This window comes from Vanacampus margaritifer, chromosome 8 (assembly GCF_051991255.1).
Source record: "Vanacampus margaritifer isolate UIUO_Vmar chromosome 8, RoL_Vmar_1.0, whole genome shotgun sequence".
Classification (NCBI taxonomy): Eukaryota; Metazoa; Chordata; class Actinopteri; order Syngnathiformes; family Syngnathidae; genus Vanacampus; species Vanacampus margaritifer.
In genome coordinates, this window is record NC_135439.1 from 11,897,085 (window position 1) to 11,917,521 (window position 20,437).

At 40.8% G+C, this 20,437-nt stretch overlaps 1 protein-coding gene and 2 non-coding genes across 4 annotated transcripts in view; all 3 read right to left on the reverse strand.

Annotated features, from left to right (window-relative positions):
• The window catches only part of grm2a (glutamate receptor, metabotropic 2a), a 37,377-nt gene that overhangs the window by 3,790 nt on the left and 13,150 nt on the right, over window positions 1–20,437 (reverse strand). The window contains exons 1-3 of one of the 2 annotated variants that reach the window (XM_077574156.1): window positions 9,649–9,792; window positions 3,980–4,817; window positions 824–1,881 (exon numbers count right to left, since the gene is read on the reverse strand). In XM_077574156.1, coding sequence (XP_077430282.1) covers window positions 824–1,881; window positions 3,980–4,817; window positions 9,649–9,723 — 1,971 coding nt within the window. In that variant the 5' untranslated portion in view covers window positions 9,724–9,792. Of the gene's footprint in view, window positions 1–823; window positions 1,882–3,979; window positions 4,818–9,648; window positions 9,793–20,437 lie in introns of those variants that run through there. The other variant, XM_077574155.1, reaches the window with a different exon arrangement.
• trnal-uaa (transfer RNA leucine (anticodon UAA)) lies at window positions 332–414 on the reverse strand. The gene has a single exon. It is a non-coding gene; the product is annotated as a tRNA-Leu (tRNA).
• Window positions 6,411–6,493, reverse strand: trnal-uaa (transfer RNA leucine (anticodon UAA)). Its single transcript has one exon. It is a non-coding gene; the product is annotated as a tRNA-Leu (tRNA).

The window sequence follows — 20,437 nt, forward strand, 5'->3', positions numbered from 1 at the left end:
ACATCCACTGTTTATTTAAATACACAAAAGCTTCATTTTTAAAACATCGCTAGCCTAGCGCTAATGCTAAAAGCGAAGGGAGGATCCTATTCAAATGCAAACAGGAAGTAAGCATCAGCTTCGGGAGTCTTTTTCACATCACATCGTGACACTCCAGTTCGAAATTCAAAGTTCTAACAAAGGGACCAGCAAACTCTGTAGAAGCCTGATAATGATCCTGATCATTTGAATCCGGTTGGAGGAGGGACTCATCTTAAAACAGTCTCAAGGACTAGATTTCTCTGCCTTTGTCTTAACAGAAGACCAACCACCACCACCAATGAAAAACTGTTACCAGGAGTGGGGTTCGAACCCACGAGGACATTCATCCATTGGATCTTAAGTCCAACGCCTTAACCACTCGGCCATCCTGGTACTGACTATCAAGAATTTGTGCAATTAAAAAAAAAGGTCTTTCTTCCTTCAAATAATGAACCAAAACAGATTTTTCTACATTTGGGAGATTTCATGCATGTTTTGTGTGTAGGCTTACCATAGCCCAAACATATGAATAAGTCACAAGATTGTTGTCACTAGACCATCTGAACTAATTTGGCGTTAATCAGAGGTACTATAAATGGTGACAGGTTAAATCCCATTTAAGTTTAAATGTGATTGGTCAATTTTGAACAACGGCACATCCCCAGTTATAATAGGGCGTGCACACTTATGCAACCACATTGTCTCAATTGTATAGATGGACATGACCTCTCTAAAGTTGTTCCCCCAATTTGTATACATTAAAGGTCTATATACAGACGTGGATGTTGTAGTGGTCACTCACCCTGTAGTCACTGGCAGTCACATAGAAAATGGGCTGAAAAGCCAGCCAGATGATGCAGGTCGTATACATGGTGAACCCAATGAACTTGGCTTCATTGAAGTTTTCGGGGCACTTGCGGGTCTTGAAGGCGTAAACCGTGCAGAGGATGATGAGGATGCAGTTGTAGGTGAGAGACATGAGCATGCTGGAGTCTTTGCTGTTACACTTGAGGGTGACGACGTCTCTCTTCTCCGGGCTCACTTCTTTCCTCACCCCCGGAGCTTCGAGGAGCAGCCAGACCACCACCACCACCAGCTGGCAGGAGATCAGACCCCCGCAGATGGCGACCTGTGAGGCCGGGCTGATCAACCGAGGCCGCTGGGCGCCGCCCTTAACCCCGTTGAAGATCCGAGCAATGCGATTGGTCTTGGTCAGGAGGGCGGAGTAGCACACGGCGAAGGAGGTTCCCAAGCCCAGGCGGCGCAGCGTGCAAACCGCCGTGGAAGGTTTGGCGATGTAGATGAAAGTCATCGTATAGCACATCAGCACACCCAGCAAGAGAATGTAGGAGAGCTCACGCCCGCTGGCTTTCACCACGGGTGTCTCGTTGTGTTTGAGGAAGAGGCCGATGACGAATAGAGTGCACAGCATCCCCAGACAGGAAATGGTGACGGGTCCAATGGCCCAGGCATCTTCCCAGCGGATGTACTCCTCAGGTAGGTCATAGCAACCTGTCAGATTAGCCCGAGGCCACCGTCCAAAGCTGCAGTCGGCGCACGTGAACTCATCCTGCAAGTATTGGTAAGACTGACAAGGGATGCAGATCCAGCAGCACACGTCTCCGGGCTGCATGCTCTTCACCTCGTTCTTCCTGCAGGGGTCGCTACACTGGGAGGTGGGGGCGCCAGACCAGGGGATGAGGCTGGTGTTCAGGATCAGGCTCTGAGCCCAGTAGCCCACCTTGTGATAGCTGTAGCGTCCACCTGCCTTGTGATAGTGGAAAATGTTGTAGCGGCCGAAGCTGTCTCCGAAGGAGTCAAATCGGACGACGTTATCTGTATCTGGTGGACGAAATGGTGCTGCGGGACATGAATGGAAAGAATTATTAAAAAGCACTGGACGATGACAACAACAAAAATTAAATCATCCTTTGCTATTTTACACAATCTTGGGCTTGTAAAGTAATATAAGAATTAGTGCGTTCATTTTCAGTTAATTTCAAGTTCCTTTAATTTAATAAATTTAATTCCACTCATTTTTTTAAGGCGCGATTAATTACTTGGAAAGCCTGTGCTGCGGGAATTCCAGTCGCAACGCAGCAGAAACGTCCATGTCAAAATTTTGCAGTAATAAATGTAATAATAATGCATATATTTGTGGAGACTGGGGTTAAGTTGTATTTTACAATTTAAAAAATGTGCAGAATTTCACAAGTTTCTTCATGTTAATGATTAGATAGCTCTTAATATGAAAAGAAAAATGCACTGAGCTGTCACCAACGTCTTACAAATGCAATTATGCCATCTAGTGGCAGAAAAATGACCAACACAAATCAATATCACACTCGTTTTTTTACAGTACAGTACATCTTTTTAATTTCAACTCAATTTGCCACTTTCAAAAATTATCTTTTTTTCTTTTTTTGCATAGTTTCCCCGCTTAAATGTTTAAGATCATCAAACAAATGTGAAGATCAGACAAAGATAAATATATAATTGCCAAAACAAGTTGCACTATTTGGTATGTGTCTCTTTTTTGTTGTTGCCGTAAATATACCACAACGTTACGTCAATCATCTGGGGCTGCTTTGTTACTTCAGGACCTGGACGACTTGCTGTGATTGATGGGACCATCAAATGTTCGCAAATGTTTGGCCAACAGTTTGTGACGTCAAGCTGAAGTGCATTTGGGTTTTGCATAGTGCTGTCAAAGTTAAAGCATAAATTGATTAATTAATCACAAAAAAATATTGCATTACACATGAATTAACGCAGATTAATTGCACTATTAATTTTGACCATGTATTTTCCTTTAGCGTGACAGCGGGTGGCTACGTTTAAGGTAGCAAAGGTAGTTTGAGCAATAAACATAATTATTTGCATTAAAGTAAAGCATTTAATAAATGTTTGCGTGTGACATTTAGAATATTTGTTCATGTCAAAATATTGGGGTAATTTTTTTCCCGTTTTAATTTATGCAAGTAATTCATTGATTAGAGAAAGACGATGAGCGTGTGCAGTGGATCAAAAAATGTTGAAGACGTCCTCATAACATTAAATGTCAAAAGAATTAACACATAACAGGTGCTCTTCAAATTTGGCAGGAACATTTTTTTGATTAAAAAAAGTTTTTTTTATTAAAACAGTGGAGAACCCATGGGGTCAAATTTGGCCCCTATAAATTCTGCTACTCAAATAACAAAGACTTTTTTTTTTTTACAAATTTAACTTCAAAAGTCCAGAGTTCCTGTTCCACTTCTGACCCCTGTATGGGGCCATCTAGTGGACGAATATTGACTTACATGAGCCAGAGTGGTGGTGACAAGATGGCTAAAATGCAACAAATTAAACAAAAAAATTATATTGTTCAATGTAGCTGTGTATTTGATTGATTATTTTTCTTAAATTCTAAATAGTTTACTGACAATTTTTGTTATTCTGATTTTTCGAAATGATACCCCTAAATCCCAAAGGGCCAAATTTCGCCCTAATCCTAAATTAGGGAATAAATTGAAAAAAACATTGAAAAAACATATATTTTGATGTTCAGTGAACTTATAGCAGTCATTTAATGTATAATTCACAATTTTCCAAAGAAGAAAAGGGTTCTTGGGTTCTCCAGGGTTAAGCGATTAATTGTGATTAATCAAAATTCTTAGATGTGATTAATCGTGATTAATCAAAATTCTTAGATGTGATTAACCTGATTTAAAAAATGTAATCGTTTGACAGCTCTAGTTTTGGATCAAGACAACTTCTGTCTTAAAAAAAAGTTTTTAAAGTGGCCTAGCTGAAATTTGAAAATTGCATTTTTATTTTATGTCAATTTGTTTGATGATGGAAAGATTTAAGTGTGACAAACATGCAAAGAACTAAGAAATCAATACTTGTCTTAGAATGGATGGATGAAAAAAAAAAAAAAACGTTTTAACATTGGTCATTGAAAACTTTTACTCACCCTCAAGCTTGGTCTTGAGAATATAGTCCCTGTAAAACTTCCTTCCATTGCCAGGCTTGAGCGCATCACAGACGTTGGTGGAGTTTGGGCACAAGGCCTGCCTCATGTTGTGCAACGCGGTGGCCATCGCGTAAACTGCATTCACCACAAACATAATCTTGGACTCGGGTTGAAACGGAGCCTCTCGCAGCGAGTGCTTCCCGCAGCTTAACTCGTGAAGGCTGCACTGGAATTGGTTCTCCCAGAACTCTCGGAACCAAGGATTCCTGGTGTTGTTGTACGGGTGGAGCGCCGTGAAATAGTCGTTAAACTGCGGCATCTGATAGGAAGCCAGCTCGATGGTGAAGGCGCCGTCCGCAACGGCTTCACTGCCCCTCACCACGCTCTCCTGCGCCCCCCAACCGTCGCTGGCCACCCACGTGAAGGTGACGTTCATGCGGTTGGCGGCCACCAGGAGCTCACGGGCATCTTCGCTGCGAGTAAACAGGATGACCACTTTGGCGTTGGACTTCTGCTGCAGAGAGCGGATCACGTTCTCGTAGCTCCAGCGGCTCATGGAACGGCTCACCTTGGCCGACGTGGCGATGCAGATGTGACGGGCTCGGGCCTCCTGCTGAAAGGCATCGATGCCCGTCTCGCCGTAATCGCCTTCCGACGCCACTGTCGAGACGTACGTCCAGTTAAAGTAACGCAGGATTTCCGCCATGGCCTTGGCCTGGAAGAAATCGGGGGGCACGGTGCGGGCAAAGTAGTCATAGCGAGTCTTGTCGCTGAGTTTGGCACTGGTGGAGGCGTAACTGATCTGAGGGATCTGGAAGAGTCGCAGCAAGTTGGCCACCTGGGAAAAAGGAGAGTGATATCGTGAATATATTTATTAGCCAGGCTTTTTTTAACATCATGGAAACAATGACATGTACAATACACTGAATATTTTAATTCCAAATGAAGAGGATGGGGACAGCGGTTCTCTTTTTTCTCTAGGCAAGTAAAAAAAAATCTTGACAATAATATATTCTTTGCAGCCCACTAGTCTAAATATGGCATTTAGACAATATCAGGAAGCGACTATTTTGCCACTTGCTGTCGAGTGAAAATGACATCACAGTTCTCAGGTAACAAATTAACAACCAATCACTGCTCAGCTTCATAAAACAGGTGAGCTGTGATTGGTTGTAGCCTGAGCCCTGAGCAAGTGTGATGTCATCTTCACTCGACAGCAAGTGGCAAAATGGCCGCCCCCAGAGATGGATAAAAACGGCTGGATTTTGCTTCATAACTCATATTCCAATTCAATTCAATCCCCCCAAAATATTTCATTTTTTTAAAAGAAAAGTAAATGAAAGGGGACTGAAAGAAAAGAAGAAAAACTAATATCTGTCCCTAATCAACACACAAAAAAAATAAAAGAAAAAAAGGTCAAAACAAAATTAATGACAGCAAACAGTCAAGATGCTTTCTGAGTAACAATTAAACAAAAATAATTAACTAATTCACTGCCATTGACGGCTATAGACGTCAAAAATTCATTTGAACTATTTCTATTAGTTTCACATTTTTTCCACTTTTGTTAACAAGAGTATGAAAACATAGAAGAAAATATATTGTACATTTATAACTTGATTACTTTACTTATTGATTACTCTTGAGTTAACAAGTTAAGTCATGTGATTAATTACAATTAAACATTTTAATCACCTGATGCCCCTAATTTAAAAAAAGAAAGAAAACATTATTTAAAAAATTAGGGGCGTCAGACGATTATTATTTTGTAATTGTTATTAATCGCATGACTTCAATAGTTAACTCACGATTAATCACAAATTTTATATCTGTTCTCAATGTACAATATTTCCTTTCTAGGTTTTCATACTCTTGTTAACAAAAGTGGGAAAAAATGTGAAACTAATAGAAATAGTTCAAATGATTTTTTGACGTCAATGGCAGTGAATGAGTTAAATACAATGACTTTGTACTAAATATATTTTTTTTCCAGAAATATAATTCCTTTTTTTTTAAATTTAATATTAATCAGAATGTCATGTTTAGACTAGTGACGTCACATAACATATTATTGTCAAGAAATGTTCAAGGTTGACTTCCTCTTTAAATGAAGACTCTAAAAAGGTGAGAACATGAGAGACACTGAATAATTTGAGCCCTTGATTGTCGCATGTGGAAAAACTGGCGCAGTGTCCAAGGTTACTGGAACAGTAGACATTCATTAGTTGCAATTTCGCCACATCACATCGTGACACTCCAGTTCGTAATCCAAAATTCTAACAAAGCGACCAGCAAGCTCCGCAGAAGCCTGATAATGATCCTGATTATTTGAATCCGGTTGGAAGAGGGACACATCTTAAAAGAGTCTCAAGGACTAGAGTTCTCTGCCTTTGTCTTAACAGAAGACCCACCACCACCAATGAAAAACTGTTACCAGGAGTGAGGTTCGAACCCACGAGGACATTTGTCCATTGGATCTTAAGTCCAACGCCTTAACCACTCGGCCATCCTGGTAACGACTATTAAGAATTTGTGCATTCAAAAAAAAAAGGTCTTTCTTGACCAACTAAATTTCAGCATCCTGAATCTTACTTGGATTAAGTATCAATCAGACACTTCGATTTGTCACAACGTTTTTTAATTGTCAACCAAAGTGCGTGACGGATGCCATAGTGAATAGAATTTTCAAAACCCTGTCAGAAAGTTGCTGCTGCACTTCGGAAAGAAGACATATGTCGGCGCAAAGGATGAGGGCGGAAAGGTTTGGGAGTGAAGGAGAATAAAACAATAATGAAAGTTTGCATTTTCTGACTTCAAGGTTTTGTCAGGACTGTGACAGTGACGACAGGGTGCAAAAGATGTGACAGACTGGTTTTTGCTCCAGGCAACTCTGAACGCCTGAGGGCAGCTTGGCTGATTTAAAGGATAAGAAAATCTGGTTGGGATTCATGCTGACCTGCACTCATGATTTCAGATATATCAACACAGCTTTTAAGAGGAAATACTGTCATCATTCTCATGGCAAGTCAAACACTGTAATTGAGCCGGTGAAACTGCACATGCAAAATTATTGTCGTTCCAAATTAATCAAAAGACATAACATATTTTTTGAAGTCAACCCCCAAAATTTCTTTACAATAATAAGCTCTCCCACTAGACTAAACACAGCATTTTGATTGATATTGCGTTTGTGGAATATGGATTAAGCAGCTAAATGTACCCATTTTTATCCATCTCAGGGGGCAGCCATTTTGTCACTATGACCACAGTTGCTCAGGGCTCAGGTATTGAATGACATCACAGTTCACATGACCAAACTCAGAATACAAGTGAGCCCTTATTGGTCGATACCTGAGAGCAGGTGAGCCCCTATTGGTCGATACCCAAGCCCTGAGCAACTGTGATGTCAGTTTCAGTTGACAGCAAGTGACAAAATGGCCGCCCCCTGGTTACCGGGTGTTTACCGTCACTTGCCTTCGGTGCAGGTTGGCGTGAGTTCACTTCCCCGCCTGGGAGACCATATATGTGTGTGAGTGCACTAGAAAATAAATTTAAAAAAAACAAACAAAAAAAACAAAATGGCCACCCCCTGTGATAGAGAAAACAAGTGGATTTTGCCATTTAATTCATATTCCACAAACACAGTATCAATCAGAATAGTGTGTTTAGACTTAGTATTGCTTTATAGAACATATCATTGCAAGGAATGTTTTTGACTTTGCTTTCCCTTTAAAGTTCAAAGTGCAAAGAACCAAGAAACAGAAGACTCCATTGCAAAAGTGGACATTCTTGAACATGTCTTGCGAGATGCATCGGTAGGCTCAAGACGTGGGATCTGTGTGTTCATGCAGGATTAGGGGCATGATGAATATCAAATGAGTCAATCTAGCAGAAATTTCCAGGCCTCAACATTTGTTGGGAGGTCCTACACTCACACACACACACGCAAAAATGGCGCGAGCTCCTGGAGTCAGATTTTCCACCCCCGCCCATCATTATCATAACCAATTTATAGTTATTTCTGTCTCATCTGAGAAAATATAGATTGCTGAAACGCACGAGTGCACATTTCATATCGGTTCAAAGGTGAGGAAGCCAGGCTAGCTGAAGAACGCGTATGGCCTGATAATGATAATAATTCCGCAGAAAATAATTTTTTTCTTTAAACAGCCTTGGCAGTATTTCTCAACATGTGGCAAAGCAGCTGGCAGCAGTGCGCCTGTTCTCCACATACTCTTATCTGGAGTGGCAAGCCACACACGCACACACGCGCACACACGCACACACGCACTCACGCGCCAAATATTTTCCCAAATCCTTAAATCTACATAGCAATGAGTAACCCATTTGTGATACTCACTATTAGAAAAGGCCGGAGTTGATTTGTAGGTCTTGCAGAACTTTATAGATAATTTACAGCCTCTTCATTTTTTTCCTTTAGGGTGTTTCATTAACTAGATGCTGACTAAACTGTGAGTGATTTTAAATAAATTAATAATGTGTTCATAATGTGCTGTGATGGACTTTTTCCCACTTCCTGTGTATTTGTGGACACATTCTGGCTTCTGTTGGTTTGTTAGCACAAAGGCAGTCGGAAGGCTGAGAGGGCTCCTGCAGGGAAGTTACAGAAAGAATCTTTGTAAAACAAGATTGGTAACTGACTTTTAGTCATGAGTAGCATTTTTACCCCCCTTTTTCCTTTTTCATGTTTGATTTGGTTTTCTTTTTTCTTTTCTTTTCCTGTCATTGTTTATGTTTGTTTAGGCTGGATGTTACAGTCTCTTAATACATTCCCTATTTAGTTGTTTGCAATAGTTGTTTGCATTATTAGTGATCCTACGCCATCTATTGGTAATTATTAATAGGAACCAATGTAAGAAAAAAAGGTTCCACCCGTCACCAATTAACAGGTTGCATTCGCTAACGCGCAGTCGTCATGAGCTTTGCGCAGCCGTTATGGAAGTTAAAACAACGCAAAAGAATAAACTATTGACTAAAAGCAAGAAAGAAGGAGATAAACAAGTAGAGATGTGCTGGTAAAACCTTGTGAACCTTTGAGGCTTTCTTTCAAATTGTGCCGAGTAAGATTCGGAGCTTTGCTGCTTCAGTCAAACTAATATGTGGGACATCTAGTGGACGAAAGAAGTAAATGCAACCTATGTCATTGAAGTGTGAAGCAATCACTCACACTTATCTTTCATCAATAAAAGTCTAAATAAATCAGACACAGAGCATGTATTATTTACAAAGTCTGTGCTGCTAATAAAGTTTTTCTTCATAAATAAAATATGATTGACGTGTGTATGTTGATGTTTATTATAAACGGGATTACGTGTAAACACTTACAAAGGACGCAGGCCACAGAATTATTTTTCGAAGATTTTCTAATTTTACAGCTTTAAAAATATGCGTCGTTCACTGTAATAATAATATATTTTTTAAAGCGACAGATCTAATCTTATTGTGACCATTTTTTGGCTTTTTGTTGGTTCTGACCAAGCCATTTCAAAATAAAATACTGCCCACGGGTTATAATGAGGCAACAGTAACAAGCAATATAATTAATTAAATTTCGCCATGCTTGGTATTGAGTAATTATTAATTAAATGAGACCATTAATATTATACAAGTAGCTTTGAATAGAGAACCAGAATCCCCCCACCTCTCACTATATGATCTCCCAGTGGGAGGAAACGAAACCACATCTCATGTACCAAAGTGAAGTGACGGTAGCACTTCACCATCCAAAGGAGGCCATCCAACAATGAATTTAACGGGACCTTCTGTCAAAGGACCGCATAAATTCCCGTTCGTGATTTCGCGGGCCACCAGCCACCAAAGCGTTTCGGGTCGTCATTACGCGCTGTGACGTATGAAGCTTCATCGGTCACGTGATACTTGCAGAATGATACAAGCTGTGACTGTGAATGGCTTGTCTTGTCTGTTATGGATGTTCGATACCACTTTCTTTTTTATTGAGACCGATACCAGTACGAGATTAGTGCTTTTAATAAATAGAATTTCAACCAAAAAAACAATACAAAAAACAATGAGAAATCATTTTAAAGACAGATCCATATACATCGCAAAATAGCATTTTCTCTCAAAATTACATGAAATGAATGGCAATTTTCCATTCTAATTTCTTGTTCCTGATCGTAAAATGGCCACAATAGGGCATCTGATATTTGCAAGTACCGATACCTTGAAATAAGGCCAGGTATCGGCAGTACTCGCCCATCCCTGTAGTTTAGCATATTTTGCCAATGAACTGGAAAAGAAAGAAAAAAAATCATTCTATATGTACCCTGTGATTGACTGGCGACCAATCCCGGGTGTAGTCCACCTTCATCTTGGTGCCCATTAGAAAATGCTAGGTTGTTTTCCTAATTCACTCATATAGCTGTGCATTTTGACCAGTTTGGGTTACTTTAACCAAAGGCGGGGTTCATTATTTTGACTCAGCAGACTGTGGTGCGGTTTCAATACATTCAGAGGAAACGGCAACAGTATTTGAGAAGAATATAATATATTTTTTCCTCACAATTTTTAAGCCTCCTCGTAATATAAATGGCAATCAATCAAATTTGGCAATCTTCTCTGTGGCCTATTACATTTTGAAGACAATTGTTTCTTTAAAGTCTAAAGCTCTAGCTGGCCCATATACACTAAATTTGACACATAAAACACAATCAAAGCTAATACAATATAGTCAAGTTGCAGCCCATAAGCAGTTAACAGTAAATCCATTCTGTTCTCACAGCAAAACAACTCTTTTCGAGGCTTTGCAGAATAAAAGAAGCAGAAAACCGAGAAAAGTTCCTGTAGGGATGCGATGATCTTTTCGACATGAAAAATCCATCTGCTCCTCCCAGAAGACCCCAACACAAGAAGTAAGACAGAGCAGAGCGCCTTCCACTTAACTGCACACATCTACTGTATAGCGAATCCTATTATTTTATACCACCCAGCGGCGCATTCAGAAACGCACATTCCAATGAGGAGAAGGTCTCAATCATCATTTGTTTATTTTTTTTTTCCCGCAGTTGCCTGGTAACGATGAACTGTTAGACCCACAGAACGAGGATGTTTTTGATCCGATCCAGATCCTGCCCACTTCATCCTGCCAGATGAAGTGCAGCTCGTCTACTGTGTTCTGCAGTCGTCTTTCACATCCCCCTTAGAAAGGAGCAGCCATTCATGCCGCAACACAAATTGAGCGCTTCCATTCATTTACAAGGTCAGCTACTTTGATTTGACGCATGCACGGCTCAGCTCGTCTTATAAATAGACCAAAGTCCAAGGTGTGCTCTGTACGTAACAAGCAAGACAGTTCTGGTTTTAGTTCACATATAAGGAAATATTCCATGAGTAGCTAAAATGAACATAAGTAATGCAAATGCACAAATAGACAGTTCTGCCAAGCCACTAAATAATCCAATCATATTTGAATTATTCATGATTTCACAGGCACATTCTTTACTTTTCTCCATGAATTATGAATTTTTTACTGATACGTTTCATCATTGTTGTTCTTTCTTGGCTTGAATTTTGTCACGTGTGCATCCATGTTTAAATACCTCGCATGACTTATGTACACCATGAGATCGGCATCCGTGAAGACGACGGGCTGTTTGTGCACGAATGAAAAGACAATCCTGGGCTCATAAATGGAGTTGATTATTCCGCGCCTACAGTTTGGACTAAAAATGTCAAGAAGTGTGTTTGTGTCTTTTGACTTTCCCGAGAACGTCCGATCTCGCCCAATCTCGGGAGCTTTGAATCGCAACTCATTAGTCAAAAACTGGAGGCTCATCACTACTTTGGATCATGCAAAAAAAAATAAAAAATACAAAAATAAAAATAGCAATACAATTATGGACATAGCTCAACAACCTCAAATTTCCCTTTGAACTGACCTTTAACGGCAGAGAAAAGTTAATTATTAATGAATATTTTGGTGTTTGGCATTCCAGAAGTGTTCTTCTAATTTGCCCTGGTGATGATAATTTTTTTTTTACCCAGCGACGCTCTTTTACTGGTGAGTCATACTTCACTATGGGGGTAAAGAAAATACACGAGTGGATTTGCTTCAGCGTATAGAAATCAAAAGACAGGCTTGAGGCTAATGTTCCTGGACCGAAATATAAAATACATCTGATTAGCCCACGCCTTTTGGACGCAGAGCCCTAAATGAGGAAAATGCTGATGAAATACTGACACAGTGTTGGACATCTTAATAGATGAAAGCTTCTTTTTTTTTTTGCATGCAGTATCAGTATGCAAACAACCGGCTGAAAATGTTGAGAGCTTCACACCTGCACTTTAAAAGAAGTGAAGGATTTTCATAGGAGAGTCATTAAAGGAGCCCAGATGGCCTCACAGACGTATTCCTAAAAGCACAAGATACAAGCTTTGATTGCCGAATGGCTTGATGCCACGTGACGCCGAGTGACTCTCTAGCTCATTACTTCCAAGTCTGGCCGTCAGTGTTTTTGCGAAAAAGAATTCTCATTTGATGCCTCAACATCCCCCTTGCGCATCTCTGCCAAAGCACCAGACAGCCACAGATGGGGAAGACAGGAACTTGCCGGCGAAAGTGTCACAGAACTCGGGCTCCACACGTAGCTCCGTCTGTGTTCACATAACGAGGCCGACAGCCACACCGGCGGCACAGCAACATGCTCCTTTTTGTGACAGAATTAAAGAGCACTTGCCACATGTCAGTTCAGTGTGCTCACACCCTGTCTCCATGGTGAGCAGGCTCTTTTAAATAATAGTAAAATTGCGGTAGAGCTGCCTGATCCTAAGGCGCGAATACACGCAAATTGCAGCACAATAGATTTTGACAAAGGCAAATTATTCACTCAGTGGACGACAGTCTGATTGGGGATTAATGCAATAATCAAGAATGCATAAATCCCACTTTAGTTAACTTTTGAAGAATATCGTCATTTTACCCATATTGGTGTGTCAATCTAAAATAGCTCACTATTTCCTCCAACGATTTTGTATATATATTTTTAAAAATCAATTACAATTGAATTTGCTCACAAGATCACAATTAGTTGGGTTTCCATCCACCCATTTTTATTCAAATTTTCAAAAAAATGCGAAAATTAAACTGAACGGGAATGCCAGAAATTCGAAAAAGGGCCCAAAATTCGCAAAAAAGAAAAGAAAAAAAAAGACAACGTTTTTACGCTTGGAGGGGGTGGATTTGGAAGTGTATCGAAAAAAGTAAAATGCTAATTCTGGCGATGGAAACAACTTTTGCGAATAACCGCCGGCAAGACCGGTTACACGTTGCACGTTTTGACCGGATATTACGTCACACGTACGTTTGTAGTCCCAAAGCAATGTTGGACGATAAAATAAGGTATGTTTGGGGGGACGACAAAACAGAAATCTTGTTGGAATTAATTAAAGAAGCGAATATTCATGCTATTTTAGATGGAAAACAGCAAAGACGCGCAAAAGCAAACTCATACGATGTCATAACACGGCGAAGTCGCTTCCTGGTCTTCTTCTTTCAAATGACCGGTGGATCACATCTCTATGGTGTAAAGCGACAACCTACAGCGGCAGAGTCCCCTCTCAATATTCGCAAAAGAACAACAGATGCAAACGGGCAGAGGTTGCGTGTCCGTTTTGCGCATTGTCAGTAAATTCGCTTAAAAACATCTAAACAATTGGATGGAAACCTGACTAGCGTTTTTTTAACAAATATGAGAACATACAGGACCTATAGGCAAATGCACACAACACGGAATAAGACACTTTATACTTAAAGGATAAATCAACACCAAATCCCCTTTTTTTTTGCTGATAAACTGTATAAACCGGTGTCTACAAATGCTGTCTACATGTCCTGGTCATTACTTTGACATTTTAGTGCATGTTTGTTTAAAGCTTGAATTTGGGGCAAAAAAAACGTGTTTTTGGCGCCATCTTCAGGTAACACACTGGGATAAACTCAATGTGGCTGTTTTTTCCTCTCATTACACGAGACGATACATACTACGTCACTTGTTCCACATGACGTAGTCGCCCCCGCCATCCACAGGCTCATTCTCGTCCACGCTTCTTAGCGGGTTGCTGTTATCAATCACAGCCAGACCACGCCCAATCCTCTCCCCATTCGCACCCCCTTTGAGCGCCAATTTCAAATTGTAGTGAGGGGTGAAGCAAGAGTCTGACTTCCTGTTGAGTAATCCTTCAACATGACAGATTTAGGCAACGCTGTTAAGGTAGCAATATTTAGCTAATACATCATTCCTGTTGGCGCTCTTATTTGAAACCTATCCACATAACGTCCTGTGTAGTTAACAGGCTGGCGCTAACTTAACAAACGCACAAAGGCGTTCCCAACATTCTTTGTTGTAGTTTCGTGTAACACTTCTGAATATATTGTGCCTTTTTAATGTGTTATTTTGTACGGCAGCGCGGAACTTCCAATGTGTCGTACAAAGTTTCGACTGGGCTAGCCTATGTTGTTTGAACTTAGCTGCTCAAACGTATTGGTAAAATGTAGGCCAAATGCTAAAAACATAGCATTTTTCCCATAATGCCACACGGTAATGCCGCAATTGTGCGTGAACAAGTCAAAACCCTGTAGCATTTATGGGAAAAATGCTATGTTTTTAGCATTTAGCTTACATTTTGACAATATGTTGAAACAACTTTGCTTTGTACTTTGCAGTACGTTCAAACAACTTTAGCAATAAGTTCGAAAGACTTCCATAATTTTGTAAAGAAAATTGCTGTATCAGTTACAGTGGTGTTGTTTCTAGTCAAGTTATTGTTACTTTAGGTACAAATTCTTATCAACAAAAGTCAGTGCTACAAAATAATGTTTTTAATATTGCTGCACTTCTTATTTAATTTTAATTTTATCTCTTTCTATTCTGTTGTTTTTTCTTTACTGTAAACTGCAGCTGGACGGAGTTCAGGAAAAAGTTCCCCACGGGGAAAATAAAAGTATATTGTATCGTATATCGTATCGTATCGTATCGTATCGTATCGTATCGTATCGTATCGTATCGTAATGGCATATCTTTGAATGACAGTAGAAGAGTATTTGTATGAGAAAGCAGTAAGAGAATAAAATGTAGTCAGTGTTGATTTTCAAATGAGATTGGAGGATATTAATATGCAGACAGGGATTGTGGCCCCGAGTAGCAGACACCGGAAAATTACCAATCCGGGCCTGTATATAGTACTGTACACTCTCCAGTGATCCTCCACACATTCCAACAAAACTAGGCGGCCCAAATTTTCCTGCTAGCTTTCAATGTTGACATGGAGTCATCAATGTAGGCCCAATTTCAAGTCAATGGCTCATTTACAGTTGCCCCGGTGATAAACAGGTCATAAGTTCTGGATGGCCGGACTCTGTGTGGCCAGAGCAAAGCCATTTTGTCGGCTTTTGCATGCTGCCCTTCTCCAACACAGCTGATATATGATCAGCTCATTAGCAAGCTCTCCATAAGCCTGATAACGATCCTGTTGATTGGAATCAGCTTGTGTTGGAAGAGAGGAACCTCCAAAACCTGCAGGACTCCGGCACCTCTGGGTTAGACGGTACAAATACTTGACACACGGGTTCGGGAGCTGACAATACAGGCTGCAGTAGCATACATTTGGCACTGTGCCCAGACGTCTCAACAGGTATAAAAAATGGATGGATAGTTTTGGGCTGCCAAATATTTGCTTGTTTTTGCTACAGAAATGCTCTCACCAGTGTTATTGCATGTGAAAGCTGTTTGTCTGTTGTGAAGAACTGAAACAGCTAATGTGGGTAGAAGAGTGTCCTAATGTCACACAGTAGATAGAAGAGAGCTCAGCTCAGCAGCATCATTTTTCCCAATGCCTCTCCTGTGCATCTCTTGTATTCAAAAGCCGCATTTCCTTAACTAATGTGCTCAAACATGACGTAATCTAACAAACCAAATGAGGTTGCCAAGCCAGGGAAGAAAAAAAAAAAGGCTCAACATGACTGAACTTTGCTATAGTTAAGAGGGTCATCCATGGCGAGAAAGGGAACAGCGTCCTGTGCTTCTGGGAAGGCTCATAATAGTCCATCCATAAATTACAACAAGACAAGGGCATTCTCTGAGGACCCCCAGATGCGCGGTCTCACTAAAATTACACCTCGTTCATCAAATCCCATATTTCCAAACTGTCTTTTACGTCAGGAATCCATTTCTAGGTGCTCTGGATTCTCTTCCGACATCATTTCCCAGGAGCTTACTATCTGTAGAAAGCATCACTGTGCACCAGTGTGGGATATCCATTTGTTTTGTGAGTCCAAATATTTGTTCCACGGCTGTAAGGAAAAAATACAGTCTTTTGTTAAAGGATAGCTCAAAGGAGTTTCCGCGGCTATTTGAGGAAACAATTGATGGCTGACGTACAGATGGAGCTTCGCGGTGATAAATATGGCGCAGTTATACATCGGAGATGACGTGTTCTGCTGGCCTCTGCTGCCAACAAACCTGAACTAACCGCAATCTTATGACCTTTGACCACTGAAGTCAGGTCAACCACGAGCCCATGGGAACATTTCAACATGCCAGCCAAGAGAATGGCATGGCTGAATAGGCACGTACTGTATTGTGGATGCCACACAAACTGCGTGCGCTCTAAACGACACAGAGCCTCAATCAGTCATGAGATAAATTGTTTAAATGGCCCTTGATGTCTCCATCCTCCAACCCACCTGATTCAAATGATCGGCTCATCAGCAAGTTCTGGACGACCCTGATAATGATAACGATCATTTGAATCAGGTGTGTTGGAGGAGGGAAACATCTCAAATATGATGTTTGGGGCCTATGATCTGAAGCAGGAGTAGGCGGCGCCTCTATCATGCATGTTTTAGATGTATCTCTCCTTCAACACCTGATTCAAATGACCAGGATTTGTTCAGCATTTGAATCAAATCAAATTCTGATCAAATTATCAGAAAATTTGAATCAAGTGAGTTGAAGGAGGGAACCATTTAAAATATGCCTGACTGCGGCCCTCGAGGACCAGAGTTTGAGACCTATGATCTAAAGCAGGGGTGGGCAACTCCGGTCCTCTACCAGAGCCACTATCCTGCCTGTTTTAGATGTATCCCTCCTCTAACCCTGATTCAAACGATCAGGATTTGAACCAGGTGTGTTTTCGACAATTTCAATCAGTGGTGGGCAACTCCCGTCCTCGAGGGCCACTATCCTGCACGTTTAGATGTTTCCTTAGTCCAACACTTGATTCAAATGATCAGGATTGGATCAGCATTTGAACCAGGTGAGTTGAAGGAGGGAACCATCTTAAATATGCATTACTGCGGCCTACGAGGACCAGAGTTTCAGACCTTTGATCTAAAGCAGGGGTGGGCAACTCCCGTCCTCGAGGGCCACTATCCTGCACGTTTAGATGTTTCCTTGGTCCAACACTTGATTCAAATGATCAGGATTGGATCAGCATTTGAACCAGGTGTGTTGGAAGAGGGAAATGTCTCAAACATGCAGGACTCTGGCTCTCGAGGACCAGAGTTTTAGACCTTTGATCTAAAGCAGGGGTGGGCAACTCTGGTCCTCGCGTGCCACTATCCTGCATGTTTGAGATGTTTCCCTCCTCCAACACCTGATTCAAATGATCAGGATCTGATCAGCATTTGAACCAGGTGTGTTGAAGGAGGGAAACATCTAAAACATGTATGACTGCGGCCATCGAGGACCAGAGTTTCAGACCTTTGATCTAAAGCAGGGGTGGGCAACTCCGGTCCTCGAGGGCCACTATCCTGCACGTTTAGATGTTTCCTTAGTCCAACACTTGATTCAAATGATCAGGATTAAATCAACATTTGAACCAGGTGTGTTAGAAGAGGTAAATGTCTAAAACATGCAGGACTCCGGCTCTCAAGGACCAGAGTTTTAGACCTTTGATCTAAAGCAGTGGTGTGCAACTCCAGTCCTCGAGTGCCACTGTCCTACATGTTTGATATGTTTCCCTCCTCCAAAACCCGATTCAAATGATCAGGATTTGATCAGCATTTAAATCAGGTGAGTTGAAGGAGGGAACCATCTAAAATACGCATTACTGCGGCCTCCGAGGACCAGACTTTGAGACCTGTGATCAAAAGCAGCGGTGGTCAACTCCCGTCCTCGAGGGCCACTATCCTGCACGTTTAGATGTTTCCTTGGTTCAACACTTGATTCAAATGATCAGGATTGGATCAGCATTTGAACCAGGTGTGTTGGAAGAGGGAAATGTCTCAAACATGCAGGACTCTGGCTCTCGAGGACCAGAGTTTTAGACCTTTGATCTAAAGCAGGGGTGGGCAACTCTGGTCCTCGTGTGCCACTATCCTGCATGTTTGAGATGTTTCCCTCCAACACCTGATTCAAATGATCAGGATCTGATCAGCATTTGAACCAGGTGTGTTGAAGGAGGGAAACATCTAAAACATGTATGACTGCAGCCATCGAGGACCAGAGTTTCAGACCTTTGATCTAAAGCAGGGGTGGGCAACTCCGGTCCTCGAGGGCCACTATCCTGCACGTTTAGATGTTTCCTTAGTCCAACACTTGATTCAAATGATCAGGATTAGATCAACATTTGAACCAGGTGTGTTAGAAGAGGTAAATGTCTAAAACATGCAGGACTCCGGCTCTCAAGGACCAGAGTTTTAGACCTTTGATCTAAAGCAGTGGTGTGCAACTCCAGTCCTCGAGTGCCACTGTCCTACATGTTTGATATGTTTCCCTCCTCCAACACCTGATTCAAATGATCAGGATTTGATCAGCATGTATTGTTTATGTCTAGCAAAGCCAATCATTCTTTGAGGATGTTATTTGCATCCAATAGGATTTCAAATGAAGTGAAGCCTATCGAGGCAGCGGACGCCGTCCTCCGTTGAAGTCAATGCTCCGAAGCGGCTTTATTTGTGGATATTTGCACAGCAAGCGTCCCTTCTCACAATGAGCTGAGATTACATACATGTTAGCGCTGAAGACCGGAGAGCCAATTAGCGGAGCTTTCATCACATCAGCGCGAGGGAGTCGAGCGGGGCGCTGCCGACTCTGAGAGTAAATCTGCCGTCACTAGTCATCCTGTCAGCCAAATCTGCGCGCAACATCTGCGGCATGTCAGCCTCTGACAGCGCCGCGGCCCAAGTGTGAATTAGCAGGAAAAGAAAAAGGACATGCTCCAAATCAGATCAACCGAGCAGGTAAACAGATCCTCCCAGTGGAACCGATAGTCATTACCAACCCGTGTTAACATCTCGTGAGGTGTAATTGCGCATGATACTTTAGTCCAAATGGACACTGTTAGGATCATCCGTCATGGTCTCGTTTCTAGTACTATCTCTACTGAACCAGTGATAACAGTGATACGCTTTTTGGGAATTGCACCGACTGCTTACATGTTGAGCATCCAGCCCTACTTTTTCTTTAGCCTATCCTGGCTGGCTCGGATTGCACCCTGGACAGATCACAACAGGGCTGATGCATAAGCCACATTTATCAGAATCAGAAGCAGCTTTACTACCCAAGTATGTCAAAATGACACTAGGAACGTTACACACTAGTATTACAGCAGCAAGCAACTATAACAAAAAGAAATATTAATTTTTCAGACTTAGTGGGGGGGTTTTCATACATTTTTAGACTTTTCTGCCTTTCTGTCAAATTTCTGACAATTTTGGCAATTTTATGGACGTATTATGGTTATTTTGTTTTTCTATTTTTTATTATTTTTTTTTATTTACATTTTTCCTGCATTTTTTTTGCTATTAATTTTCTGATATTTCTATCAATTTTGTGGGCATTTTATATTAATTTTGGGGATTGATTCTTTTGTTTATGGACATTTTATTGTTACTTTTTGAACAGTTTCTTTCCTGCTTTTTCTTAGAACAATTTCCTGACTTTTTGGGGGGCAATTTTGTGTTTATTTTATGGTAATTTTCGGGATTTCTTCTTTTATTTTTCGACATGTTATAGATATTTTTTTCTTTTTTGCCTTTTTCAAGCCAATTTTTTGCCTTTCTTCTTTTATTTTTTGACATTTTATGGTTCCTTTTTGAATAGTTTGTTTTCTGCCTTTTTTAAATATTTAATTCTCTGACATTTTATGGTATTTTTTTGCTTTTCCTCTTTCCTTTTGGACATTTTATGGTTACTTGTTGGCCATTTTTAGGTAATTTTAAAAACTTTTTTATATCTACCTTTCATCTCTCTTTCTGGCAACTTAAAATTTTGGATTCTGACATTTTTAAATATATTTAATCATATCTTGTGAATATTTAATCATTAATTTTTTAGCTCAATCATTAATTCCTTTGAAAAATATTTTATCGAATAAACAAAAATATGTAAAAAAAAAAAAAAAAGATGTATTAATTTTGACATATTTTTTAGAGATCAACAGGGAATCACCAAAAAGGGGCTCCAGAGTCAGTTGCAA